The 12,343-nt window shown below is 56.8% G+C and overlaps 2 protein-coding genes across 2 annotated transcripts; one reads left to right on the top strand and one right to left on the bottom strand.

Moving 5' to 3' along the window:
• Positions 1–2,065: 2,065 nt before the first annotated feature.
• LOC104060422 (chemerin-like receptor 1) lies at positions 2,066–4,530 on the bottom strand. Its single transcript, XM_009562215.2, has 2 exons — positions 3,976–4,530; positions 2,066–3,169 (listed from the first exon to the last, which is right to left on the bottom strand). The coding sequence occupies exons 1-2, from the start codon at positions 4,105–4,107 to the stop codon at positions 2,066–2,068; spliced, it is 1,236 nt and encodes a 411-aa protein (XP_009560510.2). The 5' UTR covers positions 4,108–4,530.
• A 551-nt stretch (positions 4,531–5,081) lies between these two features.
• On the top strand, positions 5,082–12,319 carry SHMT1 (serine hydroxymethyltransferase 1). Its single transcript, XM_054080903.1, has 12 exons — positions 5,082–5,313; positions 6,883–7,007; positions 7,543–7,688; positions 7,980–8,095; positions 8,185–8,345; positions 8,515–8,596; positions 9,288–9,500; positions 9,779–9,895; positions 10,240–10,362; positions 10,672–10,788; positions 10,961–11,071; positions 11,521–12,319. Exons 1-12 carry the CDS (start codon positions 5,082–5,084, stop codon positions 11,688–11,690), a joined length of 1,713 nt encoding a protein of 570 aa, XP_053936878.1. The 3' UTR covers positions 11,691–12,319.
• Positions 12,320–12,343: the final 24 nt, after the last annotated feature.

The following is a 12,343-nucleotide window of genomic DNA, read 5'->3' on the forward strand; positions in this document are numbered from 1 at the left end:
CCCTGACATGTTCAAGTGACAGCTCTTGCTCGGTAATGTCATCCACGTGGAACAGTGAGGGATGCGTAAATTCATAGGTTCAGGCTAGGAGTCACAGATTTTCCAGCCATTGGATCAGTGAGGCTCCAAGGCAGGTTTCTGTCAGGATGAACAGGACAAACAGTGGCTTGAGCCATTTTACAGGTAGACTGGGCAGGCGAGGAGCAGGAGGAGTGATATGATCACCTCTCATTCCACTGCCTAAGATGGGGTGGGAAGGGCAGCACCTCAGCACTGCCGTTCTCTTTTACATGACCAACACTTTCTACTTAAGAAAATTGAAGAGTTGTAGAGGCTGATCCAGCCTGGGAAGAAAACCCTCATCATCTTCAGCCTGAGCAGTTTGCAAATGTGAAACTCTGCCACATCCAGTTCAGCCTCTTCTTCTCCAAACTACTGGTTTTCAAACCAGTAGGTCTGAAACCCACCCATAGGCTGGAAACCAGATCCACATAGACAGAGAGCTCCACGCACCTTCTCACACCCAGGTCAAGTCCTTTCTGCTTCAGTCATGAGAGTTGCTGCTAATGCCAGTGGTTTGTTTGCAAATTCTGGTTGTTCTGTTACCAAAGATGAACACACTCGGTCAAATTTGGATCACGTGTTTTATCACACAAGGCAACACTGCAGGCAGGGGATATTTGACATATATTTATTGAGATTTAATATTCATTCACCGACTGTACGAGATGTCAGATCTCCGCTACGGAAGGGACAGAAACATGTCAACCACCAACACACACAAGCATTGCTCAGCAATAGTTATGCTGTATATCAAACCTGAGTAACTGGAGCACAAACAATAATTGTTCCTGTCACACGTCAGGGGAGAGGGAAAATGGGTGTCCTACAGCTATTACAGACCTTAGGACAATACATACAATGATTTCGTTTGCAAGAGTGCCTCCAGATGGGCCCCACTGCATGTCAAGCAGCTGTTTTTAAATCATTTTCTCCTAAAGCTCTAGCAGCCCATGCACCAGCCTGGAACGATACATGGGAAAGGATCATAGAATCATAAAATGGTTTGAGTTGGAAGGGACCTTAAAGATCATCAAATTCTGATCCCCCTGTCATGGGCAGGGACACCTCCCGCTAGATCTTTGTTATCATTACTGATTAATTACAAGGGACTTATGGAATAGGTTAGCCCCCGCCTCTTTTTCTCCTCTGGACAGACAGAATGCTGGCACAGCCGTGCACCTCCGGCACAGCCATACTCAGCGAATGCAGCTGTATCTATTTTTGCATCCTGGTGGAACCTAAACAAAGATGAGCTGCTAGGAAAGTCTGGCAAGGGCAGAGAAGAAACTCTCCCCTTGGCTCGCCATGTGCAACTGCATCGCAGTGAGGTGCACCCAACAGAGATGCAGGGTTTGTCCCCAAATGCCTGCCCCGGCCATGTACAGGATGACCCTGGGCTGGGCAGCAGCATGGAGAGCGCTTGAGAGCTCCCTTCTTGGGAACCAGGAGGAGAGGAAAGTAAAAGGAGCTCTGCCAGCAGCGTCACAAACCTGGCAAATTTTATAAAGGGTCTCCTGTTAAAAAGTAGAAGCTGTAACAGGTCAGCAGTGCTGAAGCAGCCGAGGCTGATGACTGGCAGTGATCACCCAGGCTGTGGTTGCCCTCTCGGCACAACCAGCCAGGGAGACGTTTTGCCAGGTAAGATGGACCACAGGGGATGGAAAAGGTACAGAGAAACAAGGCAGCCAAGGAAGTAGCACAAGAGGAAACTGTACCTTGGTTCCCCACCCTGCTGCAGCTCCAGGGGGTTGTTTAATTTCCATGGTATGAGAAGTCATAGTAGGTTTGAGATACCTCCAAAACACCAAAATACACTTTGTTAGGCAGCCCTTTGACGCCCCAGTCCTGTGATTGTAGCTCTGGCATGAGGGAAAATTGAAGAAGAGGAGGGGAAGGGGAGGGGAAGGGGAGGGGAAGGGGAAGGGGAAAGGGAAAGGGTAGGGGAAGAAGAAGGGGACCACCCCCTCTGACACTGCCAGCAATGCAGCACACCTGTGCCCGCTCAGACTCTCGGGACCTCGGCTTCTGAAGCAGACCTGGATTTCCTCCTGCTGGTCAGGCTGCCCAGGACTGACTCCTCACTAAAGGCCCCTTCGAAAGTCGACAGAATAGATTGGCAAAACTTCTCCTTGAAATCCGGCCCCACAAATACGTACAGGATGGGGTTGATGCAGCTGTTGAAGAAAGCAAGGCTGGAAACCAAGGGGATCCCTATGTAAAGGGCCATTTTCATCTCATGACTGGAAGAGTTTTTGGATATTTCCAGCAAGGAGAAGACATGGTAGGGGAAATAACAGAGGAAAAACGAGATTGTGACAGCGATGATAATTCTGTACGGTTTTGCAGAGCTGGCTAACTGCCTTCTTTTCAGCTTAACAGCAACGATGCTGTAGCAGATGAGAATCACCATGAAAGGGATGAGGAACCCACATAAGAATCGCGTTATGATCATCGCTTTGTGCCGCATCCTCCACAGCCTCCGCGTTGCCTCGGACGTGTAGTCGTCAGACAGTGCAAAGTTATTATAGCAGCTGGTGACATTCCTGGAACTGACCACAGTGTCCCGAAAGACGAGGTATGGGGAGCTGAGGAGAAGAGCCAGGCCCCATGTCCCCAGTGCAACCCTGGATGCCAGCTCTGGGCTCCTGCGGTTGTGAGACCAGACGGGAAAAGCCACAGAAACACAGCGGTCCATGCTGATGACTGTCAGGAGGAAGACGCTGGCAAACATGTTGAGGAATGCAATGGTGCTGTTCAGCTTGCATAGGAGCTTCCCAAAAGGCCAGTGGAAGCCCAGGGCAGTGTAGGCAATGCTGAGGGGCAGGAAAAAGGTGAAGATGAAATCGGCGATGGCCAGGTTGAGGAACCAGACAGAGTTCACTGTCTTCTTCATCTTGAAGCCTGCAATCCAGATGACAAGGCCGTTCCCTGTAACCCCCAGTAAGCAGGCGATGCTGTACACCACCATGGAGAGGACATGCATGCTCTTCTGGAGGCCCGAGTAGTAGTCCTGGGTAGTGGTGTTCTCAGAAGGCACAGTGGGGGAACTGGCAGGGAAGGGTGAAGGGGAAGAAGAGATGCTGTCCATCGCTAGCGAGCCAGAGTCCTGAAAGCATAACAGCACACACTACAGTTGTCTACAGCTCCTACAGCTTGGGATGCATACACAAAGCCAGGTCACAGAACTTCTCTACGACATCTGCAAGGCTTCAGAACAGCAGATAAATTTGTGAGACACAAGGAATTTAAGCTGCTGACACTAGATCCCAGCGAACCAAGACACAGGGAGGGGGATATTCTGTATCTGCCTTGGGTTGATCCAAGCCTGAACATCTCCAGTAGAGACCAGACTAACAGGAGGCATTTGAGCAGAAGCTCAGCCACCATGGGGACAACTCAAAGTCCCACTGCTACCAGCAATCCATCATGGAAAGTCCCTGGATCCTCATAAGGCTTGTCACCCACACAACACCAGCCCAATGTCACTGAGAGGCAATTTAAGCCAGAAAATAAATGATAATGATAAGGATCTTTGTCTTGCCCCTTCTTCAGCCCACAGCAGCCCCAGATGCTGCGGGATGGAGGGCTGGCATCAGGACAGCACCTCCATCAACAGCCAACAGCAGCAATCCAACACGGGCCAGTGGTGGAGCCACAGAAACCCAAATCCCTCAGCTGTGATAGATCCTCCTCAGATGACCAGCGACAAATTAAGAGAAGAAACCACATAGATTGATAAAGTTACAAGAGTGCTCGACAGGTCCCTTGTAGGGACCTGATTCCAACAGGGAGAACAGTGCCCAAGGGTTGTTCCAGTGGAACCACCAGCATGTCACCCGCAAACTGCCCTTCTGCTTGCCCCTCAATTCTCCTCGCCCCACATGCCCCCTCAGCACATCCCGCAGGACTCACCACCGCACAGCACTCCTTGGCTGCTCTGCCGCAGCGGGTGGTCCTCTCCTCCTGGCCAACTCCCTTTGAGAGGCTGCTCCTCTCCGGAGAGTGACTCACGCTGCCTAGCTCCATTTTCCCATAGCTTGGCATCACGAGGAATTTAGTAGGATCCTTTATTCCCTAATCTTGTTCCTCAATTTGTGGTGTGTTGATTTAACCCCTGAAGCCCTGGCAGCTGCAGGATCCTTTGGGCCATTGGATTTGGATTTGGAGCCCCACTCCTGCCTGCTCCACTCATCCCCCTGCAGCAGGTTCCTTCTTCCCCGGCACTTGGACACCCTGCAAGCACTGGGGCTGCCCTGAGATGTGAGGGACAGTGTGGGCTCTGCTCCCCACGGCAGTGGCACCACACTGGTGGTGCCAAATGGTGCTGTGGTATGGCATGCCTGCTTCCCTTGAGAATCGTAGAATGGTTTGAGTTGGAAGGGACCTTAAAGATCATCCAGTTCCACCCCCTGCCATGGGCAGGGATATGTCCCACTGGATCAGGGGCTCCAAGCCCATCTAACATGGCCTTGAACACCTCCAAGGATGGAGCAGCCACGATGTCCCTGGGCAACCTGGGCCAGGGCCTCCCCACCCTCATTGTGAAGAACATGTTTGTGAGGTGGCTTTGGCCGGCAGCCCAGCCACGAGTGTCTCTGGAAGTGGGCCCTGGCCGGTGCAGTGTGGTGGGGGTGTCCTCGTCCTCTGGCTCATGGGGGAGGTGAGGGCCATGGGGTGATGGTGGTTGTGGAGGGACAACAGAGGGGTGGTGGCAGAGGGGAGATGGCAGTGGGGTGACAGTGGTGGTGGGATAATGGAGGGAGGATGGCAGAGGGGTAATGGTGGAGGTTTGACGGTGGAGGGGTGGCAGCGGAGAGGTGATGGCAGTGGGGTGACAGCAGAGGAGGAACAGCGTAGGGTTGATGGTGGAGGGTGGCAGAAAAGCGACAGTGGAGGGGTGATGGCAGAGGATGGATGGCAGAAGGGTGACAGTAGAGGAGTGATGGCGGTGAGTTGATAGTGGAGGGGTGGCAGTGGGGGGGTAACAGCACAGTAGTGACGGTGACGGCAGACGGTCGATGGCAGCGCAGCCCCCGCCCCGGCCAAGGCCACCCGCGCCGGGCCCGCCACGTGCAGGCGCTGCCGCCAGCCCCGCCCCGGCGCGGGCCAATGGGCGGCGGGGAGGCGGGAGGGGCGGCGCGGATTGGCCGAGGCGCGGAGGGGGCGGGGCCGAGCGGGCTATGCTAGGGCGGGGGGGGGCCGCGCGGCGGGGAGCGGGACCGGACAGAGCGGGACCGGGAACGGCTGCGGGTATGGACAGGGACAGGGACAGGGACAGGGACAGGGACAGGGACAGAGACAGAGACTGGGAGCGGGATAGGGCTAGGGCTGCGGGTACGGACAGAGCGGGGCAGCGGCAGCGATGCGGGTAGGGACCGTGCGGGACCGGGAGCAGCTGCGGGTACGGACCAAGCGGGACAAAGACCGTGCGGGGCAGGGAAAGCGCCAGGGATTTGTGCGGGACCGGGCAAGGACAGGGACCGTGCGGGACATAGGCAGGGATCAGGATGAGCCCCCGGTGCGGGGTGCGGGCGGCGCTGTGCTCCCACCGGTGTCGGGAGACTCACCCGCGGGAGCCTGGCAGGAATGCGGGAGGCAGCGGAGCCGGGATACGGGGGCGCAGACCCAGGTGGGGCTGAAGCATCAGCGCTGGGGTTCATCCCTGCAGGGGACCCGCCGGAGCGCTGTCCTGCCACGAGCTGGGACACGGGGGTCTCATCCCTGGTGGTGAGCGGAGAGCTCTGTCCCCCTCGAGCCTTCTGTGGGCGAGGGCTCCTGCACTGGGGGATACGCTGGACCCAACTGTCCTACCCTTCCCCCCACTGCCCCTCTCCAGCCCAGCTTTTCTGACAGCAAGCATTCCCTCCCCACCAGCGAGACCCCAGGGATGGGCAGGAGCATGGCCGAGCCTCCCTGCCCAGCGAGGCCAGCGTGCAGTGGCCTCGAGCCCAAGGGCTTCAGCAGCTTGGCACAAGCAAAGCGAGTGCGATTGCTTAATAACTTGCTCACGGCCCATCACCCATCTTGCAGGGTTAATGGCTAAAAAGATGCATTGTTTTCAGCCAAGGCAGATGCTGGGCTGTGGGGACAGACGCTGGGCTCTCACACCTACCCAAGGAGCTTGTGCTCTGCATTCTAACACAAGCAGCGGTTGCACCAAGGTGTTGGAGGGCTGCTGCCAAGCCTGGGCATCACGCGTGTCATGGAGCCACCTTGCTGCCTCTTGGGGCCCAGCTCCAGAAGCCGTGCTGGCCTCAGGGTCTGGGGCAGCACTTGGACCTCCTGGGGTTTGCCCTCATGGCTGTGCACAAGGGAAAGCAGCTGAGAGGTTTAAGCGTGCTGAGGAACGCATTAAAATTGAGGTCTGAGCACTTCACTGCTCTTGAAATTAAAGAGGAGTTTTAATAAGATACCCGTGTGTCCATGAGGGCATGTGCCAGCATTCCCTGGAAGCCCTGAGACTCACGGATGTACAGGAGTGAGAGGGAAAGGTGTTGCTCTTGTTGCTGCTCCGGCTCAGTCCACGCGTGGGTTTTCCACATCACAAAGGTCTGGACAGGCTCTGCAGAGCTGAGTGGAGGGAAGCCCAGGTGGGGCAGCGATAGGCAACTGTCAGAAATGATGAGAGCTGTAATTAATGAAGTGAACTTACTGGGGGAACCTTAAGAGCTGTTGGCGTTTTCTTTGCCCAGTGAAGCCCAGCCCATGGCTGGTCCCTCTGTGTTCCCAGAGTGGGAGCAGGCAGGACACAGGGACAGTGTGGAGGCACAGAGCCCTGCTGCCATCCCAGCCCATCCCACAAAGCCTTCTATATTGCAGGTGACCTTGGACCCAACGGAAAGATGGCAAACTCAACACAGGGCATCGGGGGCCTCCCCAGCACAGAGCTCTGGGTCTCCCATAACAAGATGGTGATGGAGCCGCTTGAAAGCAACGACCCAGAGGTGAGAACCCTTCCTGGCCCCTGCCCGGCAGCTGTTTCATTCAGCCCCTGGACAGCCATGGGGATACCAGCCTCCTGGAGCCAGGGATGTGGCAGGGAAATGGTCCAAGGCTGAGCGGATAGGACCTACCCATTCTCTGTGCCTGCAGTGAGAGGTGGAGGGAGGGCATCCTTCAACCATCTGCAGATAACAGAGCCATAACTTTGCATCTATTGCTCATAGCCCTCTGCTTGAAGCTCTAAAGCCCACACCAGCGAGCTGGTCCACTAGGCCACATGGTAGTGGCCCTTGAGTCTCTGGCCCAAATGACAGCTGAATTATCTGGCAGCTTCCTGACCTAAAACATGGTCTGTGACTGGACATCAAACTGTCTGGGATCAGCTGTACCAAGAAGGGATCTCCTCTCCTTTCTCCAGCACCTTTCCAGGCCCCTCTCCATACCCTGTCACCTCTGAGTGCACGTCCCCTGTGGTGGAGCATCCACATCTCGCTGCAGAGCCAGCACGGGTGAACCTGCTTCTCTTCCCTCCCAAAGGTGCACAGCATCATCAAGAAGGAGAAGCAGCGACAGAAGCTGGGACTGGAGTTAATCGCATCGGAGAACTTTGCAAGCCGAGCAGTGCTGGAGGCCCTGGGATCCTGCATGAACAACAAATACTCCGAGGGCTACCCAGGGCAGAGGTAGGAGGCTGGGTCCCAACCAACCCAAACCTTTGCAAGGATAGAGAGAAACCACCCACTGTGCCAGATCTCACCTCTGTGAAGGAAGCAACATCCTGGTGCTGGCGGCCAAGCTCCTCCGGGGCAGGATCCAACCCTCTCGGCTTCTGTCCTTGGCCATGGGACAATCTCAGCAGGGCCATATCTGCTGCAGATGCTCTCCTGGTGGCTGCTGCAACTGTGGCATCACTGGGTTCTCCAAGGCTTGGTCACAGGGTTTGGTTTAACCCCTGCCCTGTCGTTTTCCGGCAGGTACTATGGTGGGACGGAGTTCGTAGATGAGCTGGAAAGGTTGTGCCAGAAGCGAGCCCTGCAGGCATTCCGGCTTGACCCACAGAAGTGGGGTGTTAATGTCCAGCCCTACTCAGGTAACAGGGTGCTCAGGAAAGCCAGGCCGGCTGCACTGGCCTCCGCACATCCCGGCATGCGTAACCGGCCCCGTGTGCTCTCGCTGCAGGGTCACCGGCAAACTTTGCCGTGTACACGGCCCTGGTGGAGCCACACGGCAGGATCATGGGGCTGGACCTGCCCGACGGGGGCCACCTCACCCATGGCTTCATGACGGACAAGAAGAAGATCTCTGCCACCTCTGTCTTCTTCGAGTCCATGCCCTACAAGGTACAGAGAACTGCTCCTGCTGGAACCAGGATGTGGTTGTCATAAGTCTTGGTGCCTCTTAAAGTTAGAAGTGCCAGCATCAGACTCTGGGCACCCTCTCCTGCAGGACAGCACTGTGGGTGATCTTCACCCATACCAAGATAGCTGAACCCTCCTCTTCCTCTCCCAGGTCAACCCCAAGACCGGTTACATCGACTATGATCAGCTGGAGGAGAACTCTCGCCTCTTCCACCCCAAGCTGATCATTGCAGGTAAAGATCAAGTCTTTCTGGCCTCCTTGGTGATGCATCTGGGTGAAGGTGGTGGCTCCATGAATCCCGTAGCACCCTGCAAAGCTCCTGTATCACAGAATCATTGAGGCTGTGAAAAGACCTCTGAGATCACCCAGTCCAGCCATTAACACAACCACACCGTGCCTACTACACCACATCTGGAAGTGCCATTGCTACTCGCTTTTTGAATCTCTCCAGGGATGGAGACTCCACACTGCCCTGGGTAGCCTCTGCCAGTGCTTCACCACTCTTTCAGTCAAGAAATTTTTCCCAATGTGCAATCTAAACCTCCACTGGTGGGAGGCCATTTCGTCTTGTCCTGTCACTTCTTACTTGGGAGAAGAGACCAACACCCACCTGGCCACAATCTCCTTTCAGGCAGCTGTAGAGAGCAATGAGGTCTCTCCCTCAGCCTCCTCTTCTCCAAACTAAACAACCTCAGGTCCCTCAGCTACTCCTTATAACCCCTGGGCTCCAAACCCTTCTCCAGCTCCGTTCCTTTCTCTGGACACGCTCCAGCCCCTCAATGTCCCTCTTGTAGTGAGAGGCCCAAAACTGAGCCCTCTAAAATGTCCACACTGGCAGGAGCTTGTGTGCTCTCCTCATCACAGGGCTGGACACGGGGCTGTCCCAGTGTCCTCCAGCATCTGTTCCTGTCCTGTCCCTGCAGGTGTCAGCTGCTACTCGCGCAACCTGGACTATGCCCGCATGCGGAAGATCGCAGATGCCAATGGTGCCTACCTCATGGCCGACATGGCCCACATCAGTGGGCTGGTGGCTGCTGGAGTGGTGCCCTCCCCCTTTGACCACTGCGATGTCGTCTCCACCACCACCCACAAGACGCTGCGGGGCTGCCGGGCTGGCATGATCTTCTACCGCAAAGGTGCCTGACCCGGCCAGGGAGCTGGGACAAACACTCCCACCACGACAGAGAGTCTGCAAGTTAAAGCTCCTTCCTGCTCTGGCTGGGAAAGAGGGGAGGACAGGAAGGTCTGTGGCCTCCTGGGAGCATCTGAGAAGCTTCCCAGCATCAACCGTGGCCCAGATTTGAAGAGGAACAGCCACCATCCCTGCTGTGAGAGGGCAGGGGTGGAAACAGCTCATAGGAGAGGGGTGGCTGTGCTGCTGCCTCATGAGCAACTCTGCTCCCCCCTCCCACAGGCACCCGCAGCGTGGACCCCAAGACGGGCAAGGAAACGCTCTACAACCTGGAGAGCCTCATCAACCAGGCGGTCTTCCCGGGGCTGCAAGGAGGCCCACACAACCACGCCATTGCAGGTACACAGCTGCGCCAGGCTGGCCGCCGGCTCCGGGACAGCAAAGGGAGTGGGGAGAGATGTCCTGGCTGGGCTGTTGCCCCCAGCAGTGGTGCAGGGAGCTCCAGCCACCCCGGGGGGATCACATCTTGGAGAGATTGCGGTAAAGAGCAGCCAGCTTCACCCAGCATCACCTGAGGAGCAACCAGGCTTCTCCCATCCTGCCTTTTGGCTCATGGCAGCATCACCAGCCTGGTCAGGGGAAGGGGACTGCCCGTCAGTTCGTTCAGCTTCCAGGATGATTCCACGCATCCCCACCACCTCTTCTCCAAAAAACTCACCCAGGTGCCTTGCTTTCCTCCGCAGGGATTGCCGTGGCGCTGCGCCAGGCCATGACGCCTGAGTTCAAAGCCTACCAGCAGCAGGTGGTGGCCAACTGCAAGGCACTCTCGGCAGCACTGATGGAGCTGGGCTACGACATCGTCACAGGTGAGGATGCGTCATGGCAGTGGGGACAGGGCTGAGCCCTGCACGTAGTCGGGGTCCGAGCTGTGCCATGTAGGTGGCACATGGATGGACACAACAGGCAGGGGCTCCCACCGGAGAGGCAGTGGCTCCACTGACACAGTTCCTCACGACAATTTGGAAGCAGCTCCTTTCCCAAGGGCAGGGCCTCTCCTGCCCCAGAGCCAGGGGCAGGCGCTGGTGCAATCACAAGCCTTTCAGTCTGGCTGTAGTTTTGCATAGGAGCAGCATCTGCCCCAGTCCCAGATCCCCACCAAACCCCTCTCTCCACAGGTGGCTCCGACAACCACCTGATTCTGCTGGACCTGCGCAGCAGAGGCACGGATGGTGGCCGCGCTGAGCGGGTGCTGGAGATCTGCTCCATTGCCTGCAACAAGAACACGTGCCCTGGTGAGGGATTCCACAAGCTCTGCCATGTCTTGTTTCCATCTTCCGGGCTGGCCATCAGGCCACACAGAGCTTCCCACAGAGCTCCCAGTCCAGGCACTGGGAACCAGGCTGAAATCCTATGGGTGGCAGTTTTGGTGCTGGGTTTGGTCATGCATGACTTGTTCTGGTGCAGGCGATGTCAGCGCCCTGCGCCCCAGCGGCCTGCGGTTCGGGACGCCAGCACTCACCTCCCGTGGCTTCAGGCAGGATGACTTCCGCATGGTGGCTCAGTACATCCACAGAGGTGAGGCCGGGGCCAGGGCAGCTCCTCTGGGCGAGGAGGCATCACCTGAGCTGAACCAGGCGGTTTCCCCAGCAGCTGGCAGGGGAGCACGCGCACAAATGAGGAATAACCATCCCACTTGCACATCTGCATGTGGGAGAGCACATCTGGCCACAGCTGGGACTGGCCAAACCCTCCCCACTGCATGGGCAGCAGGCTGAAAGCCTGGAGCAAAACTGTACCTGTCCCAGTCTTGTTCCAGCTGCCCTCAGGTGTCCCACCCTGAGTTCCTGGGCTCCTTCATTCCTGCAGCTCGGGGACCAGCCCCGGTGCCATGGGGTGCGCAGGGCTGAGCCCCACGGCTGGCCTCACAGGCTCCCTGCAGCAGGGCTGGGAATGCTGCAGCATGCGGGTGCAGGCAGAGATGCTGCAGCCACGAGGGCTGACCGACGCATCTCCCATCCCGGCAGGGATCGAGCTGACGCTGCGCGTGCAGAAGGACATGAGCCCCAAGGCCACGCTGAAAGAATTCAAGGAGAAACTGGAGGAGGAGAAATACCAAGCAGAGCTGAAGGCACTGAAGGGAGAGGTGGAAGCATTCGCAGCCACCTTCCCACTCCCGGGGCTGCCTGTTCTGTGAGGGGAAGACATCCCTGCCCGCTCCTGGAGCCACGAAGCACCCGGGATCACGGCACACTCGCACCCTCAGCCTTCTCCCAGCACCTCCCTGCTGGCACTGGCTGTGATGTGGCAGTGGCTCCTTGTTCAGCTCCTCCTCACTTCTCCCATCCCGTGTAGGGCGCAGGACCCCTGCGTGCAGCCCCTTCACCACCAGCATCACAGTCAGGACCCAGCACCGTGTCCGCCCCGGCCAGGTCTGAGCCGCTCGGTGGGAGCAGCAGAGGTTTTCTCATCTGGACACCCCTGCTCACCACATCCAGAGCAACCAAACCCTGCAGCCGTTCTCCGCTGCACTGGAGACTTCACAACCACTAAAAACATCCCCAATCCCTGCCTGGAGGATGTGCCATCACACACCAAAACCCACTCACCACGTGTGCCTTCTCACCATGCGTGCCTTCAGGGTTCGGTGGAGCCAAGCCTTGTCCGAGAACCTCCTCGACCACCACCCCACCCTCGCCAGTGCCTCCGTTATTGTCTCAGCTCTCCGAGCACAGAGCTTGGATAGAACCATTTTTTAATAAGCACGATAAAATGAAGAATTAAACCACACTGTGTGACAAGAATCGGAAGCTTTAAAAAATACAACCCATATTTTTTTTCTGTTTTTTT

Source organism: Cuculus canorus, chromosome 15 (assembly GCF_017976375.1).
Source record: "Cuculus canorus isolate bCucCan1 chromosome 15, bCucCan1.pri, whole genome shotgun sequence".
NCBI lineage: Eukaryota > Metazoa > Chordata > Aves > Cuculiformes > Cuculidae > Cuculus > Cuculus canorus.

Bases quoted from the DNA above. Each gene is read 5' to 3' on its own strand.
- LOC104060422 (XM_009562215.2), bottom strand. From the start codon at position 4,107: ATGCCAAGCTATGGGAAAATGGAGCTAGGCAGCGTGAGTCACTCTCCG. The intron at 3,170-3,975 runs GTGAGTCCTGCG...TTATGCTTTCAG, and splicing joins CCAAGGAGTGCTGTGCGGTG to GACTCTGGCTCGCTAGCGAT.
- SHMT1 (XM_054080903.1), top strand. From the start codon at position 5,082: ATGGCAGCGCAGCCCCCGCCCCGGCCAAGGCCACCCGCGCCGGGCCCG. The intron at 8,597-9,287 runs GTAAAGATCAAG...CTGTCCCTGCAG, and splicing joins CCCCAAGCTGATCATTGCAG to GTGTCAGCTGCTACTCGCGC. The intron at 11,072-11,520 runs GTGAGGCCGGGG...CCATCCCGGCAG, and splicing joins GGCTCAGTACATCCACAGAG to GGATCGAGCTGACGCTGCGC.